We start from the raw sequence: 19,074 nt of genomic DNA, 5'->3' as shown, positions 1-19,074 counted from the left end.
ACTTTTTATAATCCACTCAAATCTGTCTTGTTCTTCTTTGCATGTCCCTGAATGTTCAGTTTCAACCAAAAATATAACACAATCCATTTCCATTAAATTTTTTAGTGTTAAAAACTATTATATTATAAACATTAACTGAAAGAAAATATAAAAATAAATAAATAACAATCCTGTTTTCATTTTAACTAGTTTAGTTTAAGTTGAAGGACTAAAATAACTTAAACTAAATCAACTAAATTATATATGAAAATTGTAGATTCTTACTGAAGGCATCAAAACTATGAATTAACACATGTGGAATTATATATGGAATTATATACATAACAAAAAAGTGTGAAACAACTGAAAATATGTCATATTCTAGGTTCTTCAGAGTAGCCACCTTTTGCTTTGATTACTGCTTTGCACACTCTTGGCATTCTCTTGATGAGCTTCAAGAGGTAGTCACCTGAAATGGTCTTCCAACAGTTTTGAAGGAGTTCCCCGAGAGATGCTTAGCACTTGTTGGCCCTTTTGCCTTCTGTCTGCTGTCCAGCTCACCCCTAAACCATCTCGATTGGGTTCAGGTCCGGTGACTGTGGAGGCCAGGTCATCTGGCGCAGCACCCCATCACTCTCCTTCTTGGTCAAATAGCCCTTGATGCCTTCAGTGTGACTCTACAATTTTCATAGTCATGAAAATAAAGAAAACTCTTTGAATGAGAAGGTGTGTCCAACAGCTATATTATATTGATATATTGAAATTATGTCTCAATAAGTTCATATATTTTATTTTGATTTAATTGAGTTTCATATAATTTATATCTATATTTGAAATGATATTGAAGTATAGTGAATTGAACTGAATAGATTCCTCATTTTATTTCAAATTAATTTGTTCCTGCCTATGTCAAGTGATCCAAATCAGTCCGTTTCCATTTCAGTTTGAATGCCTTTCATTGCTTTAAGCATTTGTACCTCATAAACAGTATTTCAATGCCAAGACATCTGTTAAAGTAAGCATCATCTGGAGAACATTACATTCTTTTTTTGTACAAATAAAATGAGAATCATCTAAACAAGTGCAGAATCTATCAGTGATCATCTGCAGGATGTCTAGGATTTACTTTGTAACCATTTTTACTCAGAAATTGCTAGAAAATCTCACAAATGTTACCCTGGAGCACAAAACCAGTCTCAAGTCGTTGAGGTATATTTTTAGCAAAACCAAAAATACATTGCTTGGGTCAAAATTATAGATTTTTCTTTTATGCCAAAAATCATTTGGATATTAAATAAAGATCATGTTCCATGAAGATATTTTGTAAATTTTCTACTTTAAATATATCAAAACTTAATTTTTGATTAGTAATATGCATTGCTAAGAACTTCATTTGGACAACTTTAAAGTGATTTTCTCAATATTTAGATTTTTTTTGCACCTTTAGATTCCAGATTTTCAAATAGTTGTATCTCGGCCAAATATTTCTTGTCCTAACAAACCATACATCAATGGAAAACTTTTATTCTATTATTTTTATTTATTTATTCAGCTTTTTTTGTTCAGATTATGTATAAAGCCCAATTTTGAAAGATTCACCCTTATGACTGGTTTTATGATCCAGGGTCACAAATAATTAGCAAGTAACATTTTCTTTTAAAGTAATATTTTCTTGTAAAATGCACTCCAATTATTAATATTAACCTTTGAAAAAACAGTTTTTAAAAGTGTAACAGCAACATTGAACATTGCTGGCAGTTGCAAAAATGGCATCTTCTAGATGAGTCTGCGTGTGTGGATTGATGTATGCATGTTGTCAGGGATGGTTTCATATAATTGAATCTATGAAACGCCGTGTCCTGTCCTTCTGTCATTCCTGGCAGCTGCATTGACGTACAAGTGCACGGGGGATCAGTGGGCGGTTTACTGCAGGGTGATCCGAGAGAAGAACCTGTGCCAGGACATGCGCTGGTACCAACGCTGCTGCCAGACCTGCAGAGACTTTTACATCAGCAAAATACCCCTTAAGAGTTAATGACCCCGGCACTCCACACATAGGTTTATTTTTGCCTTCTGCATTTGTAATGTCAAAAACAATGTTTTTAATTCTTATTAAAAAAATTCTTACGTGGAAAAAAAATAATGCAGTGGAACAGATATTTCCAGCAAAACACACTCTATGCAAGTACGTAAACGTAAGCATTTTTATGCATTACTTTATCACCCCCTGCACTGAGTATGTACTAGCATTGTGTTTGCCAAGAGTTTGCGTACTTGCATTACATTTGTTTCTTGTTTATGGACTTGAAGGTTTCTTGTTTTGTCATATTTTGCTGTAATCCACACTTTGGCCCTGGAAGTGTCTTCTTCAGCATACTGGCCTGCCTGTTGCACTGTGGGTAAAGCTCATTTCACCAAAAATTGCTTTCTTAAGGCCACTGGTTGGCCAATAACTGATGGACTTTGTAACAACAGATCCGTATCAACAATCTTTTGTTTTGTTTTTGAGTTTATTATTATACTTAGCTGTCTTGTCTCATATTGGCTCTGTAACCAAAACCTAGTGAGCTTCCTTGCTCCTTCAATCACAATTGATTTCAGTAGAGTCTAGAAATGACCTGTTTCTAAGCTAATAATGCAGTACTCTAGGAACACACAGATATTGAATATCATTGTACTTTTTTATTAAACTGAACAATTTTTGTAAATGCTTTTAGGTACCAAAAGTTTTTTGTTTGTTTTTTACAGTATATAATCATCTTTTTTGTTTCATCTATCAATTTAGAAGTTTTCTGAGCTTGTTGCAGTGCATTTATACTTATGCTTTTGCATCTTACATTGCATTCATAGTTTTCATTTTTACATCAGTTCCGAATCGAACCCATGATCTGGCTGTTGCTAGCAGCAGGCTTGATTGCATAATCTGTTAATGCATAATCAGAGCATAAAACCTTGATCATGCATTGAATAATCTAGCATAATCTATTATTGCATGCATGGAATAATAACATAATCTATTCTTGCATGCATGCAGGCAATAATAGATTAGCCAGTGCATTATGGTAGTTCTCATTCTCTGCATCTTTACCAAAAGAAGTCATCTTACAAGGTGGCACAATCATGCTGCCTACATTTTGAACATCTGAGAGCCTTAATATACTGCCTTCATAGGCAGCTCACTAGGTTTTGGAAAAGAGCTGAAGTAGCTTATGTTATTTAATTCATCAAGAGCCATCTCGATGCAGTCGAACAGCCAAGCTGATAATAGATGACCTGTTCCAATAGTTTTTCTCTTTAAGGTTTATGTATTTTATATCAAACTGAGGCTAATTAGTGACTCTCTCAGAGAGGACACCGAATGTCTCACCTTTTCTCTGAGTAATTATATTATTTACCACACTCTCTGTGTTTTAGGAACTTGTTGTGTTGTTTCATATATTTTAACAGAGCAAGGCACGTGATCTCCACTGCATCGTCAAAGGACTGGTGCCTTTGGTGAATCATTAGTTCACCCCAAAATGAAATATCTAATTTACTCAACCTCATGTCATTCTGAACCTGTATGCTGATCTTTTCTTTTGAACACTAGAATTTTTCAATAATGCTGAATTTTGCAAAGAGGTATCCTTTTAGAAATATAGTGTGATATAAACAGACACTTTTTATGGTGCTTTAGGTCTTTTTTGGAGCCTGATATCCTCAACTAACTGTGCTTTCAACATTCTGGAAAAGATTGCATTAACATTCTTCCAATCTTCTCTTTTTTTTAATCTTCAGAATAAAAGAAAGTAATACAGGTTTTGAAGGACATTTTAATTTTGGATGCGCTGTTCCTTTAAGATGCAGTGAAATCTGGTTAATGACCGTTTATGTGTCTAATGTCAGAATCATTCATTAGTCTGATGGTGCTGCAGTGCCATAACTAATGCACTCAAACACACTAAGAGCTACTCTTGAGTCTTTATGCGTGTATATACAGTGTGATTCATTTCTCATCGGTACGAGACAATAATGCCTTCATTTAAATGTAGTTCTCACATTGTGCAATTTTAATTTTAGCACAAACATTACAATACAAATTTGCAAGGTACGTTACAGTCAGGATGTGGTGAGAAAATGTGAAATTTTAGGTTTGTATTTCATAAAAGCCCCCCTGGCCAAGGGTGACACCGCATATGTGTGCATGAGGGATGGTTTTAAAGCCTACTGAGCTACATAGGGAGCATCCTTACTGGCATGAAACCTCACTAGTGACCAAACTGGCGTGCACTTCAAAGCCAGCTGATTGAGTTTTATGCTGCTTCAGTAAAGCGTGAAATGCATAGCGTACACACACCATCGATGCCTTTAAATGCTCACTAGGTTTTGGAACAGAGCGTGTATATGTGTGTGTGTTCGAGACCTTGGCTCTCATCTACCAGGTTGCACAAGGTCACAACAGGTGCTAGACAAATTTCACTACTGTGAAATTCAGCAGTTTCTCCACGTTTTGTTCTTGTACTTCTGTATGTATTTAAATGAAACGTGTTTTTTAATGTTTGTTAGGATTATTTAATACATATTGCATCTACCTGCTTCTGTCAGAATGATTAATTATGCAACAGCTTCATGTTCCAGGTACAGTGAATATTGCTTCTGTATTCCAGTACTGTATGTCAGTAGTTGCACATGTGATCGGTACTGCCACTTTTGATGGTGCTAATTTTGGACTGTTTGTACAAAAAAATATAATAATAATAAATGTATATCCTGTATTATGAGGATTTTGTGTGTGCATCTATGTTAAAAATGTATGCTTACATAAGTATTTTGAATAAAGCTAACATTTCTGATTCGATTAAATTTAAGATCTTGTTAATATGTTTGGTTTTTCTTTGTATTTATTTTATATTTTTTGATTTTCATTTTGTTTCATATGTTTCATTTAATGCGCTAGCTGGCTTGTGTAATGGTTTAATACTGTTTTAAATGTCTATTGAAAAAGTGAATGGAAAAACTATTTGCGTGTTTTTTATGTTTTATGATACTGTAGAGTTTCCTACAAGATGTTTTGCCTCTCGGTCTCAGCATCATGGTCACATCACAACCTTGTTCTCTGGCTCGTCTTCTCTTTAGCCGTTGTTTAAATTTAGCTGATTCTGTTTGTCAGCCGTAGCACTGTGAATATATTACGTTCAGAGGATCCGTGAGCAGAGGTGGGTAGAGTACCCAAAAACTGTACTCAAGTAAAAGTAAAAGTACTTCTAGAAATATTTACTCAAGTAAAAGTAAAAGTACTAGTCTTGAATAGTTACTTGAGTAAGAGTAAAAGAGTATCGGATAAAAAATCTACTCAAGTAGTTAGTTACTAGTTATTTTGGGTCATATATACTGAGCCTATTTTTATTTAGATATATAGATAAAATGTATGTAATGTATGTGTGCGTGTATAAATGTATATATTTCATCAGCCTTTACTCCAATTTATGTAATTTATTATAAAACCCTGTCTGTTTACTTATGTAACAGATATAGGTGTCATGCCATAACATATTTTTAATACGACTGACTTTATATTAAATGTGAATTTAACATTGAAAGTTAATGTGATATAAATATTGCTACTAATCTTTCATTGTTCAGAAAGAGAGCAAATAACATTTACATTATTAAAGATCATTTTCACTGACAGTCTACATTTCAATCACTCTCAGAAACTCCCATTAAAATCACTGAAACTGTTAACACTGTGAAATCAATATCTTAAAGATTCGTACACACATCTGCACTTTGTTGTTTCTGACGAGAGAATTCGCCAGAAAGAGGTATTCAGTCAGTGAGCGAGTGAAGGAAGAACCGGCATTTTAGCGATGACTCATCGGAACACCTCTGATTGGCCAATGCTTTAATAAGCTCAAAAGAATCATGTGTGATTTGTTATAATGCGCAGCGCTGTATAAACGCATCTATCTCTGGCTAAGCGCCAGCAAACAATCACAGATCTGAATTTAGCAGCTGATAATATGACTCGCAGAACGTACTTGCACCAGTGTGATTGTATTAAAATTAATAAAATCATAATCGGCTATTTTTTGTCTTTTGGAAGCTGCATTCAACTTGACTCCCCTCTGTTATAAGCCACAAACGTACAACAAACTAATGTCACAGTGGTATCGTGTACTGTAATCGAATGTAGCCCAAGTTATTACCTGTTAAACAGTAGACAGCACACGCGGTGTTCATCTAATAAGGATCTCCATCGCTAGCAAATAATAGCCTTTGCAGATTTCAATTCAGTGCAGTTCCAGCCACGTTTTCAACGCTCTTTCTGTTCTTAAACGTTACAACTCCGAGTGAACCACTTCAGACGCTCAGCGCGTGCGGCAAGGAACTGAACGACTCATTCAAACTGATTCATGAACCAATTCACTCGTTTGCCAATTGGTTTGATCAAGCCTTTGAACAGAATTGACTCAAAAGAATGAATCTTTCGCGAATGTGCATCGCTCATTGCCCAGAGAAAAGTAGACAGCGCGTTTGGAATAAACTGAAGCATTATAACATTTATTGCATTAAGATAAAGTAACGACAGGAGCGTCGCCCACAGTAACGAAGTAAAAGTACAGATTTTTCCCCAAAAATTTACTCAAGTAAGAGTATAAAGTACCCATCTTTAAATATACTCCGAAAAGTATTCGTTACCCCAAAAAATTACTCAAGTAAATGTAACGAAGTAAATGTAACTCGTTACTACCCACCTCTGTCCGTGAGCATATGCATGATGGACTGCCGATGTCAGTGTAATAGCACTTGTGTGGTTGTGAAGGACGTGAGGGGAAGGTCATGTAATCCTCGTCAGGTTTCTGTTAGGTGAGTCCTCTTTACTCTAATATAGTCAATATCCAATCAAAATAGATTGTTTACTTTATTAATACACCTACCTGCCCTTATTGTGAATGTCAACTCATTGGTGCATGGTAGGCTATTAAAAAAAATTAGTATTCATAATCCTCATTTTTTTTTTTTTTTCAGATGATGTCACAAACTCCACCAAATCTGACTCAGTTTTGGTATGTAATGTCACTTTCAAATTTCGACAAGAACAAAATCCCCTAAGCATTTCTTAAGCAAATCATCATACAAGGAGTAGGACTGTCAAAAAAAAAGTTGAGTTTCGAATATTCGTCACATTTTGAAAAACAAATGCAACATAGATTTTTTTCATTATTTTTTTTTTTATTTTAGGTCTGTGTCAGACGTCAGGCAGCCTTTTTAGTGGCACGTGAAATTTGACGACTATGTAAGCTCTTTGCATTTTAATGCTTTTGTTAGCCTTTCCAGAAGAACCCACTAGACGCAGCGCTGCTACCTTGTTCATTCAATATATTGCGGAAAAGGAGAGTATTAGTGTTGAGATGTCGTTTACATCAAAACTAAAACAAAGATAGTCGTGTTATTTTATTAAGCTATAAAACGTTTTTCAGTCATTTTGAAAGCCCTAACAAGGAGCAATCATACAAAAACATGCTTCTCATCTTCTATCACAGATATATTTGATGTTAACTTACAATAACTATAGATTCTCTCTAAATTACTCCATCTGCCTGTTTCTATATTGAGATGATGACTTGAACATCTAAAATGGAACAATGTTTTGGAACAATATTCTTCATATGCATTCTTTTAGGTTCATATTTAGATTTTTCCAATTTTTGTTGTTTTGTCTTTTCAATGCACCCTGAAGATGCACCAGAAAAGCCCCATAAATTTGACCATACTTTACAGAACTATAATGCAATGTTAAACAATTTACAACTGTGCTCACCATTTACTTAACAGTTTACTGTTTAAAAGGTTTTACAGTAGCAATTTTAGTAATTTCTGTAAAAATCTGCAATGTGCAAAAAGTGGAGGCAGCACCATCTCTAGAAAAGATCAATAGCTTGTCAAAATTTTTGAAATCTTAGATCTCATCCTGAAGTTCAGATGCGGTAAGCCTCGGTCTTTTTTTAGCCAGGAAAATGTTGATACCATCGTAGCAGCCAACAAACCTCTCCAGAATATGTGGCATCTGTTGGTGCGTGAGAGCAGATTGTTTGAAGGTTTTCAGCACATAGCCATGAGCTCATGAAGATCTCAAATCTGACATTTCAGCATAGACTTTTTCATGGTATTATGCAGTAGTTTCATGAGCAACGTTTTTCCTCAATTAACTCAACAGTCCTCTCAAATCTCTGGTGGAGACAACACTTATTACAGAAGATGCCATTTTCTTTTCAATTTTTTTTGCTGTCATCCTGCTGGCTACAGCTTTGACATGGATTTAATAACTCATATTTTTTTTATTATTGTGCTTATTCATGAAAAGACCAGCATTGTTTTATAAAAGACATCTTGAGGGTTTATTGGTAACATTTTACAATACTTTCATTTGTTAATATCACTTAACCACGTAAGTTAATGTGAATTAGCAATAAAAATACTTCTAAATCATTAAAAAAATTGCTAAAACTTTATTACAATCAAAAGATGTATCTGTTAATATTATTTAATGGGCCTGAGCTGACATTAATTAACAATGAACATTTATTTTTTTATTAATAATTAATGTTAATAAAGATTCTGTAACAAAGGCATTGCTCATTATTAGCTAATGTTAGTAAAAGGTGCAATAGTATGAAGGACTAAAAATGACAGAAGGAAAAATAAATAAAAGAAATTTAAAAATGCAGAAATAATAGTGAGAATAAATACATTTTGGTAATATAAATGGCTATTTCTGTATTTTTGCATTTATTTATTTATTTATGCATTTCTATATGTATTTATTTATGTATTTATACATTTATTTATATATTTATATATTTATTTATTTCTGTATTTCCACATTTCTACATTTATTTATTTCTGTATTTCCACATTTCTACATTTATTTTTCCCTGCGCCTGTATGCTAATTGAGAGGGGTTGCCAACATCAGTCTGAAGAAGGATTGGTTCAGAGCGATGTGATCGAATCTACTACTAGCCTACTGTCTTGATTTCGCTGGTACAAGGAAGCCTACTCGGTAATGCTGCTGGCCCAGTGTTGCCAACTTAGCGACTTTGTCGCTAGATTTAGCGACTTTTTTCCAAAACAAACGACTAGCGACAAATCTAACGACTTTTCTTTTGACAGACCTTATTTAGTCTCTGAGACTCTCCGGTACTGCCGCACTAGCACGAGCTCTCTCTCTCTCTCCCAGCGCGCGCACACGCCTCTCTCTCTCTGCATCTGCTATGTTCAGCGAGCAGAGAGGAGCAGCACTTTCAGTTAAAAAAAGATATTCTGTTGCTTTTAACTCTATTTTACATACAAGTATAGCCGAAATCATAGTACAACCATTGTCTTAATCTTATGTGTATTTGATTTCAAATTTGTGAATAGGATTTTAGTGCAGAGATTAATATCTTTGAGAGCTGGTTATGTAGTCTTAATGGACCGCGTTTCAGTCATTATAATATTAATTCCGTTGTCGGACAACAGAAACATTAAAATATAATAATAAAAAACGTTTTATTGAGAATTTTGGCTGCATTAAAATGCAGTAAATGAGCACAGAAAGGGCAAAATAATAGGCTTGTTTGAGATGCGCCTTGCCTCGCCTGAAATGTAGGCGAGAGTAGGCGGCTGCAGTAAGGGGAGGGTGAATTGAAAACATTTTTTCTATCATTCTGTCATATTGTAACTTTTCAAAATATATTTTTTAATTATTTGAATATTTTGTTAAATAATATATTACATTTTTTAAGTGCATGATTTGTATGGGCAACTTTTTTTTAAATGGTGGATTTATGTCCTTTTAGCCTGCATATCCACTTGTATGTAAGGGATTCCCAAACACAAAGCCCTTAACCTAAAATATTTACTTTAAATAACCCCTGCTATTAAGTTAATATTTCAATAATCAACTCTCAAACCATTTGCAAATCCTTCCTGAACCCTAGTTTTGAAGTCGCTGTTGTAGCTAAAAAGAGAGTAAATAATCGCATCATTTCCATTTATTTTGGGTGAACTTGACATCCTTGTTAGCCACTTCTGCTGTTTCTCACTACATTGTATGTACATTGTATCTGTATTACACTACATTGTTCAGAAGCTGTTCCTCAGAGATAGAAGCTTCTAGAACATCTCTGAAGTGTATTCTCAGCATGTTGTTCTGATTCATTACACCTTCAGATCAAACACCAAATCAGGGGATTCACGCTTCAGCGACATCTTCATTGACAGGAAATCCACATGAGCTACTCAAAAATCCCAATGAAATGACACAAGTCAGTAAGTGCCTCTATCTCTGTCATATTCTCAGCAGGACTCTGTAATGCATTCACAGGCTCAATTATGATCTCGTCCTCGATTAATAACAGCATGGAAGGAGTTTGTCACGGCCTGGCTGCTGGTCTTTGTTCCTCTGTTAATCTTGTCCTGTTTCTAGACCTCCCATCGAGTCACGACGCTCACGTCACTGCACATCTCGTCGGCCACTGTCCGTTTCAGACTGATGTTATGATGGATATGACACATTTGTGAGATTAAGAGCCTCGTTATTCAATTGTGATGTGTTTTCTTGTCAAAACCAGCAGATCTTATATTAAAAGTCACTGTCATGTTTTTGTGTATCATGTTTCTCACTGCTTTTTATTTACAGTACTGTCAAAAAGTTTAGTGGTCAGTAAGATTTTGATTTTTATCAATTATTAATGTTCTATTTAAGTTTTTAATGATTCTTGAGCAGCAAATCAGTAGACAAGAATGATTTCTGAAGGATCATGTGACACTGACTGGAGTAATGATGCTGAAAATTCAGCTTTATATCACAGAAATAAATTATATTTGAATATCTGTTCAAAATAGAAAACAGTTATTTGAAATTGTAATAATATTGCACAATTTTACAGTTCTTACAGTTTTTTTTTTATCAAACAAATGCAGCCTAATGTTCAAAAACATAAAAAACTTCCTGACCACAAACATTTGAGATATATACATGCACATTACATTTTTTTATCATTATAGCATCTTCTTTTGATTTTATTGTTTTTGTTTCTTTTTTCTCCTCATTATGATGATACACATGGGGAGGATTACGGGCAATTGACACCTGCAAGGGATTGTGGGAGCTGCCCTCCAGCAGGGCAGAGATCAATGCGGTGATCTGTAGGACTGCAGTCGGTGTGAATGTCTCCCTCTGGATTCCTTGGGTTCTCTGTCCACACGCAGCCAGAATAACCAAGCAGCACGCCGCACGCCTCTGAATGTAGATCGCTGTGATAATGCCCTTCACACAGAGGTGATGTGACATTTACTCCACACTGAATGACCCTGAAGAAGATGCCATGATTGTCCTCAAAGCTCAGATGAGGGAAGCCATGGATGTTTTGTAGGTAACAGCGTCAGGTTGTCAGATGATTTAAAGGAGAAATAAATGTGGTTTATTTTTGTATCAGGATCTAATGATATACTCAAAACTATGAAATATGAGGAGATCATACAATTAAAACACAAGTTTAAATCATTTATGAAAAATAAATGTTAATTGTTGAATTTAATTAAATGCAACCATTTGTGTTGGCTAATTTTAGGATCATAAATGAAAATATTATTGCCAAATTCATACATTTTGCAAAATTCAAACAATCAGTAGTACTTTTTTTTATGAAGACAATGTGACAGTAAAGACATTTATGCTGTTACAAAAGATCCTGTTGTTCTTCTTTTGAAATTCTGTGAATCAAAGAATCTTAAAAACAGGTATCAGTTTCTTACAAACATACGAATCAGCACAAGTGCTTTCAACTTTGATAATAATCAAAAATGTTTCTTGAGCAGCACATCGTCATATTAGTATGATTTCTGAAGAATCATGTGACACTGAAGACTGGAGTAGTGATGCTGAAAATTCAGCTTTATATCACAGGAAAAATTTAAATATATATGAATAGAAAACAATTACTTTAAGTTATAATAATATTTCACAATATTACTGGTTTTACTAAATTTGACTGCATAAAATAGTTTTTTAAAGAACTAAAAATTTTTAAAGACCCCAAACTTTTGAATGCTAAACATACACAAACACACACACTCACACACACACACACACACACACACAAACACACATATATATATATATATATATATATATATATATATATATATATATATATATATATATATATATAACGAAAAATGGATGATTTAAATTGGACCAAGTTCAAGTTTAGGCCAAAATCTAATAAATAACAAATAAAAAATATAGAATAATTTCATACATGATATAGATAAAATCTAAAACAATGTTCATATTAATGAGTTGCTTTAACATGGTTTAGACTTTTTTGGGGGAAGTCTTTTAGTCAAAAACTTTGATTAATTGTTTTTTATAAAGAAGTATTTTACACTTTAGGTATTTTAGCTCAGTTCTTGAGATAATTGAGGGCAGCACATTAATTCTCATCAATAATGGTCTGTTCTGTGGAATCTCAGATCTCAGAATGTTATTGATGGTCTGACACTGGTGGCTACTGTAGTGTTTCAAATCCTGGCATTTCACGTAAGTGTAAGACGGGCTCACAATAACTGTTCCTCATGACACTAGAGGATTGTGAAGATGCAATTCCAGGTATTTTGCTTCGATGAGTTCCAGAAGAGCTTGTTTATGGGAGTTTTATGGAGCAGTTAGGTGGAACTTCCCATCACAAGTTCCTCAGAAACTTTTGAGTGATAAATGGCCGATATAACCGACTTTGTCGCATTCACATTTAGTTTTATCTCCATTCGTCCTCCAGGGAGTTTGTCACAGACAGCGTGACCTTTTGGAGGAGACGTAACTATAACTCAAACCTTAGTGCCCATTCAGTCCGAGCCACTGGACATATATGAGCGATAACACATGACCAAGAATGACAGAGAATCACCTTTCTATTAGAGGCTCGTTCAGTAAGAATAAATTGCACCCAATGATGTTCAAGAAACAATTGTGAGTCTCAAATGGTTTCGTGAATTCAGTAATATTGTAAAATTACAATTACAATTTAAAAGAACTACTTTCTATTTTAATATACATTTATATTTAATTTATTCCTGTGATGCAAAAGCTGAATTTTCAGCATCATTACTCCAGTCTTCAGTGTCACATGACCCTTCAGAAATCATAATAATAGGCTGATTTACTGATCATGAAACATTTCTCATTATTATCAATGTTGAAAACAGTTATGCTGCTACTTAATTTGTAGAAACTAGGATGATTTCAGGATTCTTCAATGGAACATTCAAAAGAACACTATTTATACTAATTATATATATTTTTTCAACATTATAAATGTCTTTACTGTCATTTTTGATCAATTTACTGACTCCTTTCTGAATAATCTATTAATTTCATTAAATAAAGTCAATCAAAAAACACAATTTCTCATGGTTTCTTCATGGTTTGTAGAAAAAAATACTATTTTCTAAATAGTTCTTCATGCATTAGAGTATATATGTTCTCTCAAGTGGATACTTTTATTTGAGATTATGTTGATTGAAAATGCACAGTTGATCTAAAATGTCTGTATTTAACTGATTCAAGCTACAGAACTGGTGATTTATGTTCACAAAATGTATAAAGCTTCAAAACTGTTGTAGACATTTGATACTTTCCCCATTAAAGTAGACAGTAAGTGTACTTGAACAAAAATAATTGGCTAAGGGTGAGACTGTAGGGGTCACTGACATGACAGTCCTCATGTAGGACAGTCCTCTGAAGTGTCTTGCTTGAACCTTGTGCTCAGTTTTTAATCTTATTCCTCATAATCTGATGACTTACAGCCGTAATGATTCCTGTCTGCCAGCTGCTCTTCGTGATGTTTATTCTCAAAGCATGTATGCATTTAGCTGGATTGCAGCCAGTCCACTTTAATTTCCAATGAACGGCTGATAAATACAGCGGCACTGTTGCTATGGTAAATACACTGCTGTAGACGCTTAAATTGATGTGATGCTCTGATAATAGATGGCCTCTGCCGGCTGGTGATTTGAACCTTTCCGGTGTTGTACTCCTGCAATGATAACACCTCTCCAGAGAGAGAGTTTTGTTTTGCTTTCAGCTCTGAAGAGGTGCGCTGCATTGCACAATAATACACGTTAATAACCGCAGAACAGAACGATGCTAACAGACAGCCACAATAGAGTTTAATGGCAAATTACACCGATTCTGTGGTTCTCTGTTGGTTTTTGTGCTGATTTGCCTAAACAGCTGTTATGTGATTGTTATGTTGCCTTGCTATTATTCACAATCACAAGTCACTTATTTACAACATTAATATTTTAACTTTATTTTATGCATGAAACTGTTTGGATGGGAATGATTGTAAATAAATCAGATTATAAATAGCCTATTATTCCTGCACATCCCAAATATTCTAATAACAATATCAGCATTGGGTAAGTTATTCTAAGAAAAGTTATTGATTATAAGCTACTAATTACATCTTTAACAGTATAATTAGATTACCTGTTCTAATTACTCTCTAAAAAGCTTTATATTGTTATTGCTAATTATCAACCTTGACCAGTTTAAAGAATACATGGATAGACATTAAACTCCTCTTTTAATCCTTTCAAATAAATCATCTAAAAATGCAGAAATGATTCTTTAACTTGATTAGAGTGTTTAAACATACATCTTGACATTACGTTGTTACATTCTGTTACATTCTGATGTTGCTTTATTTGCAAATACAGTATTTAATGCAATTACATCAGAAGTAATTGTAATTAAATCACAGAGAAAATTAGGAGTAATCCCTTTCTTTTTCAAGTAAATGCATAATACATAAAAGTAATGCTTCATAGTAATGCATTACACCCAACCTTGAATGATATGAATATTTACATAATCACAAAAATATATCAGTATATATATAGAGGTAGTCTACATTTATTGGATCAAAATACAGTCAAATTAGTTAAATATTATTACAATTTAAAATTACTATTTTCTATGTTGATATATTTTGTGAAATTTTGTGACGCAAAGCTGAATTTTCAACAAGTCACATGATTCTTCAGAAATCATTCTGAGATGCTGATCTGCTGCTAATGAAAGATTTCTTATTATTATCAATGTTGAAGACAGTTGTGCTGATTGTAAAAAGGCTGTTTTTGCATCCCAAGGAAATGCTAAAATGGCCAGCACATATGCTAAAACATCCCTGTACATGGAGCATTAGCGGTGGGAATGTTCTTTTTCATGAAAGTATAGAGTTTGTTCGATTTGCATTCAGTTGAGAATTATACTGTATGTACGGTGAGTTCTGCTTACACAGCCGTTTGAGCAGAGCAATTAGTCTTAATCTCCCAGTGAACATCCAGCCCAGTCACGGATGGCATTCCCAACACACACGAGCGAATCAATTCTGAGGAGAGTTTCCTCACACACGCAGATCATCAGCATTCAGCCTGCGAGTCTTTCTGTTCTTCATCAGTTATAATTAAGATATTTTGCGGAGAACCGCAGAGACGAGACATGATTGAGTCTTAATGACACATAACTCAGAACCACAAGCCCACAGGGAGTGATTATGATATCTTTTAATTACTTTCTGTACATGCCCTCTATTGGCAATACTTTGACTGTGTATTTATAGGTCTTGTCAATGATACAAATATATAAAACAACTGTGAAGCAGAATACATTAATTTGCAGATACAGGTATCATTGAAAATTCTTCCTTTTAGTTACAAGAGCCAGTCAGCTTTGTGATAATTTCTTTACTGGTACACACTGCACGTGTGTGTTCCAGTTCCAGTAATCTTTAGCAGTTATCTGCTAAAGAAGTTATACCATTGTTGTTTGATTTTATACCAATTTTTGAAACTCAGTCATTACAGACAGTTTTACAGATTTGGGACATTTTAGGCCTTAACTTGGCCTTTTTTGCAGCACGGTAATTCAGTTGCTCAGAAAATACACACCTTAATTTGAGGTGTCATTCATGTTTGTAGCAAACAAACAATGAATTGAACGTTGTTCATAAGAATCATTTGTACGTGAAACCTTAAATGAACTGTATGTGTTTTACTTACTAAAACGATCCATTTGTTTGTGAACAGAGCATCCAATGAATGCATGTGCTTGATTCGTTAAAAAGAATCTGTTCATAAAAATCACTTCTACGTGATGTAACTCTGACTGTGTTGCATGTGTTTGATTCACTAAAGAGAATCAGTTTATAATATCAATCACTTTTTGTATTGTAAGTCGTTTTAGATAAAAGCGTCGGCTAAATAAATAGATGTAAATGTAAGAGTCATTTGGGCGTGGAAAAGACTGTTGAGCTGTATGTGTTTGAGCCATTTGTTCATGAATGGCTCATCAGTTGCCCTGTTTGATTCATTATAAAGAGTTGGTTCAAAAGAGTCATTTGTACTTGAATGTGACCCTATGTGTTTGATTCAGCTCAGTGCTGTCTGTTTTAGATTTACTTAAAAAAAGTTAATTGAGTCATTTGTTTTAATATTTTGAAATAGGCTATATTACTGTATAACAGTTTTGAAGATTTGACTTTCCTTAAAGGATCTGGAGAGTCATGTTATTGCAAACCAACAGTGAAAGTTGTGTTAGAGAGTTTATAAGAGGTTAGTGGTTCAGAAAAAAAATAGCATGCACAACCTATTTTGTATCATTGTGTACCATTTGCACATAGTGAAGGTAAAACATTGAGTCATGACAGCTGTGCACTAGCAAGAATATTAAATCAAAAGAAGGGAGCTGTCATCAGCATTTCAACTGATGTCTGACTGCATATTTTCTTACAGTGATGCAGACAGACATGTGTATGCTACAGTGTACAATGGAACAAGCTAAGAGAGAATGTGACAGATTTTTACCTCCTTAAATGAATTGTCTTTGCTTTCTCTGACCTGAGCCTGTCAGAACTTTATGAGTACAAATAGAATATATTTTCATTTGGGCTGCATAACAAAGAGTCTTCCACTTTGCAACCTTCCACTTTGCTTTTGACTTATTCATAAGTTTGCAGACCTTTTATCTTTCTGATCATGTGGCTCTGGATTTTGCATGTCTGTGAAGAAGGCCTATATGTAAAGTGACTGAAAGCGGAGGGACAATAGAAGAGTTAGAACGTGCCAGTAAATGCATTTTGAAGGCTTCACAGTATTGCTTGGTCGCAGATGACTGTAATTTCAGAACTGGACTGACATAATGTACTCTTTAATAAACCTATACTGACTGATTTAATAGACATCAGCCATTATGCAGCACTTTAATTGGGCTACTGGTAATAGAAAGTGGTATGTTATTAGACAATTTTGTCAAGTCTGTGTTTCAGTTTAGATTAATTTATTTGGCCTGTGAGAGACTCTATTGCAAGTCTACTTACATAATGTGCTGTTCTGTGCTCACTATGCAAATGTAAGTGACCTGAACAATGGATACAAAAAGCAATTATGCAAATTAGGTACAATTCTAAAAGTTTATGTTGCTTGATTCTGATTGATTAATACAGGCATGCACTGCAGTATAAAAAAGAACCTGTTCATAAGAATGATGTGTACGTTTATATGTCAACCCTGATGGCTCAGGATGTGTTTGATTCACAACAAAGTCCTGGGTTATAAGAGCTATGTGTTTGTGTATAGTGCACTGGTTGTGCTGTTTGTCTTTGATTCACTGACACAACTGGACATGAGAATCATTTGTATGTGAATAGGACTGCCTTGAGATCAGGGCTTGACATTAACTACTTCGCTCACCAGCCATTGTGGCCAGTGGTTTTCCAAATTTACTAGCCACTCAGCATTTTCACTGGCCACAATGTTGTTGGGAAATTACATTTTATATGACTAAAGCCAGGGACGTGCACAGACATTTTGAGGGGCAGGGGTTCAAGTGAAATAAAGGGCACTTCTCATAATTAGTTTTTTTTTTTTTTAAACAAAAAAGTATATATATATATATTAACGCAACTCTGACTTCCTTTAAAAAAAAGAAATTTTTAAAAGTTAATTAATTTTATCTTCCTCAAACTCACGCAATTGTTTCATTTTCAAAAGATGTCTACAAAATAATCAGTTCACAGAAACCATGGTCTCCTTAGTATTCCCTAGGTTTATAGAGCAGCAAAGGAAACCATTCCACAATGTGCATGTTTTGAACACATTTTCTATGCTACTAGTTTCAAGTATATATGAAGAGTTCAGATGCAAAAGCCTCTAAGTGCCATCTGAAATTTTCTTATGAGCTTTTTTTTCAAGCTCGTATTTAAGTTCAGTAATTTAACTTAAATGACAATTAATAGGTAATTTTCATTGCCAGTAATCTGAAATAAGTGAACATAAACATACAAGCTTGATAAATGATCATTATTGAAGGAAATTTCAGATGGCACTTAGAGGATTTTTCATCTGAACTCTTCATATTTAGAATAACCTAAATAACTGCATCAAACAGAGGGGCGTGTTTTACTAATAATTTGTTTATTTTTGCACAAGGCACTACATCGTTTAAATTATTTTGGTGTTATCAGAATACATAACACTTTAAAATTAAACTTACCAAAATAATTGAGTAAAAATTCAATAAAAGCCAATGTCATGTATGTATTTGTGGTGGTATGGAATACTATTTTATAAAGGTTTCGAGGAAATAAAAAAAGTTAAATTACTTAAATAGTTAATTTATAAATATTGTTATTTTTAAAGTTTAATGTTAACTTATTTCTACTCAGTTTTATTTATTAATGTACCAGATGCAGTTACTCAGATTTACTACATTTTTTAGAGTGTATCCTCCATCTGTTTGCATCTGTAGATTTCTTCTAAATTCACCAATTTAGATTTCTAAATTTCAGGGGGAAAGACTCTTGATGTAAGTCAATAACTGGGGACGTTCTGTATGCAAATTAGGCGTCAACTAGTTAAAATGCGCACATTGTAGAATTACAATGGTCTGTTATAACCAACAGACCGCTGTGCGGAGTATAACAGACCGTTGCCATGAAAAACAGAGCGTTGCTATGGACTCACAGGATTCTAACCGTAGAGACGGAGCGGACTATTTTCTTTAGCG

The 19,074-nt window shown here is 34.1% G+C and overlaps 1 protein-coding gene across 2 annotated transcripts in view; it reads left to right on the top strand.

Moving 5' to 3' along the window:
• The window catches only part of adamts17 (ADAM metallopeptidase with thrombospondin type 1 motif, 17), a 130,192-nt gene extending 126,407 nt beyond the window's left edge, over positions 1 to 3,785 (top strand). For both annotated transcript variants that reach the window (XM_059527471.1, XM_059527461.1), the window contains one exon: positions 1,863 to 3,785. In XM_059527471.1, the coding sequence (XP_059383454.1) occupies positions 1,863 to 2,014 (152 nt within the window). In that variant the 3' untranslated portion in view covers positions 2,015 to 3,785. The remainder of the gene's footprint in view (positions 1 to 1,862) is intronic.
• The last annotated feature ends 15,289 nt before the right edge of the window (positions 3,786 to 19,074 follow it).

This window comes from Carassius carassius, chromosome 3 (genome assembly GCF_963082965.1).
Source record: "Carassius carassius chromosome 3, fCarCar2.1, whole genome shotgun sequence".
Taxonomy (NCBI): domain Eukaryota; kingdom Metazoa; phylum Chordata; class Actinopteri; order Cypriniformes; family Cyprinidae; genus Carassius; species Carassius carassius.
This window is presented reverse-complemented; position numbering and strand designations above follow the sequence as displayed.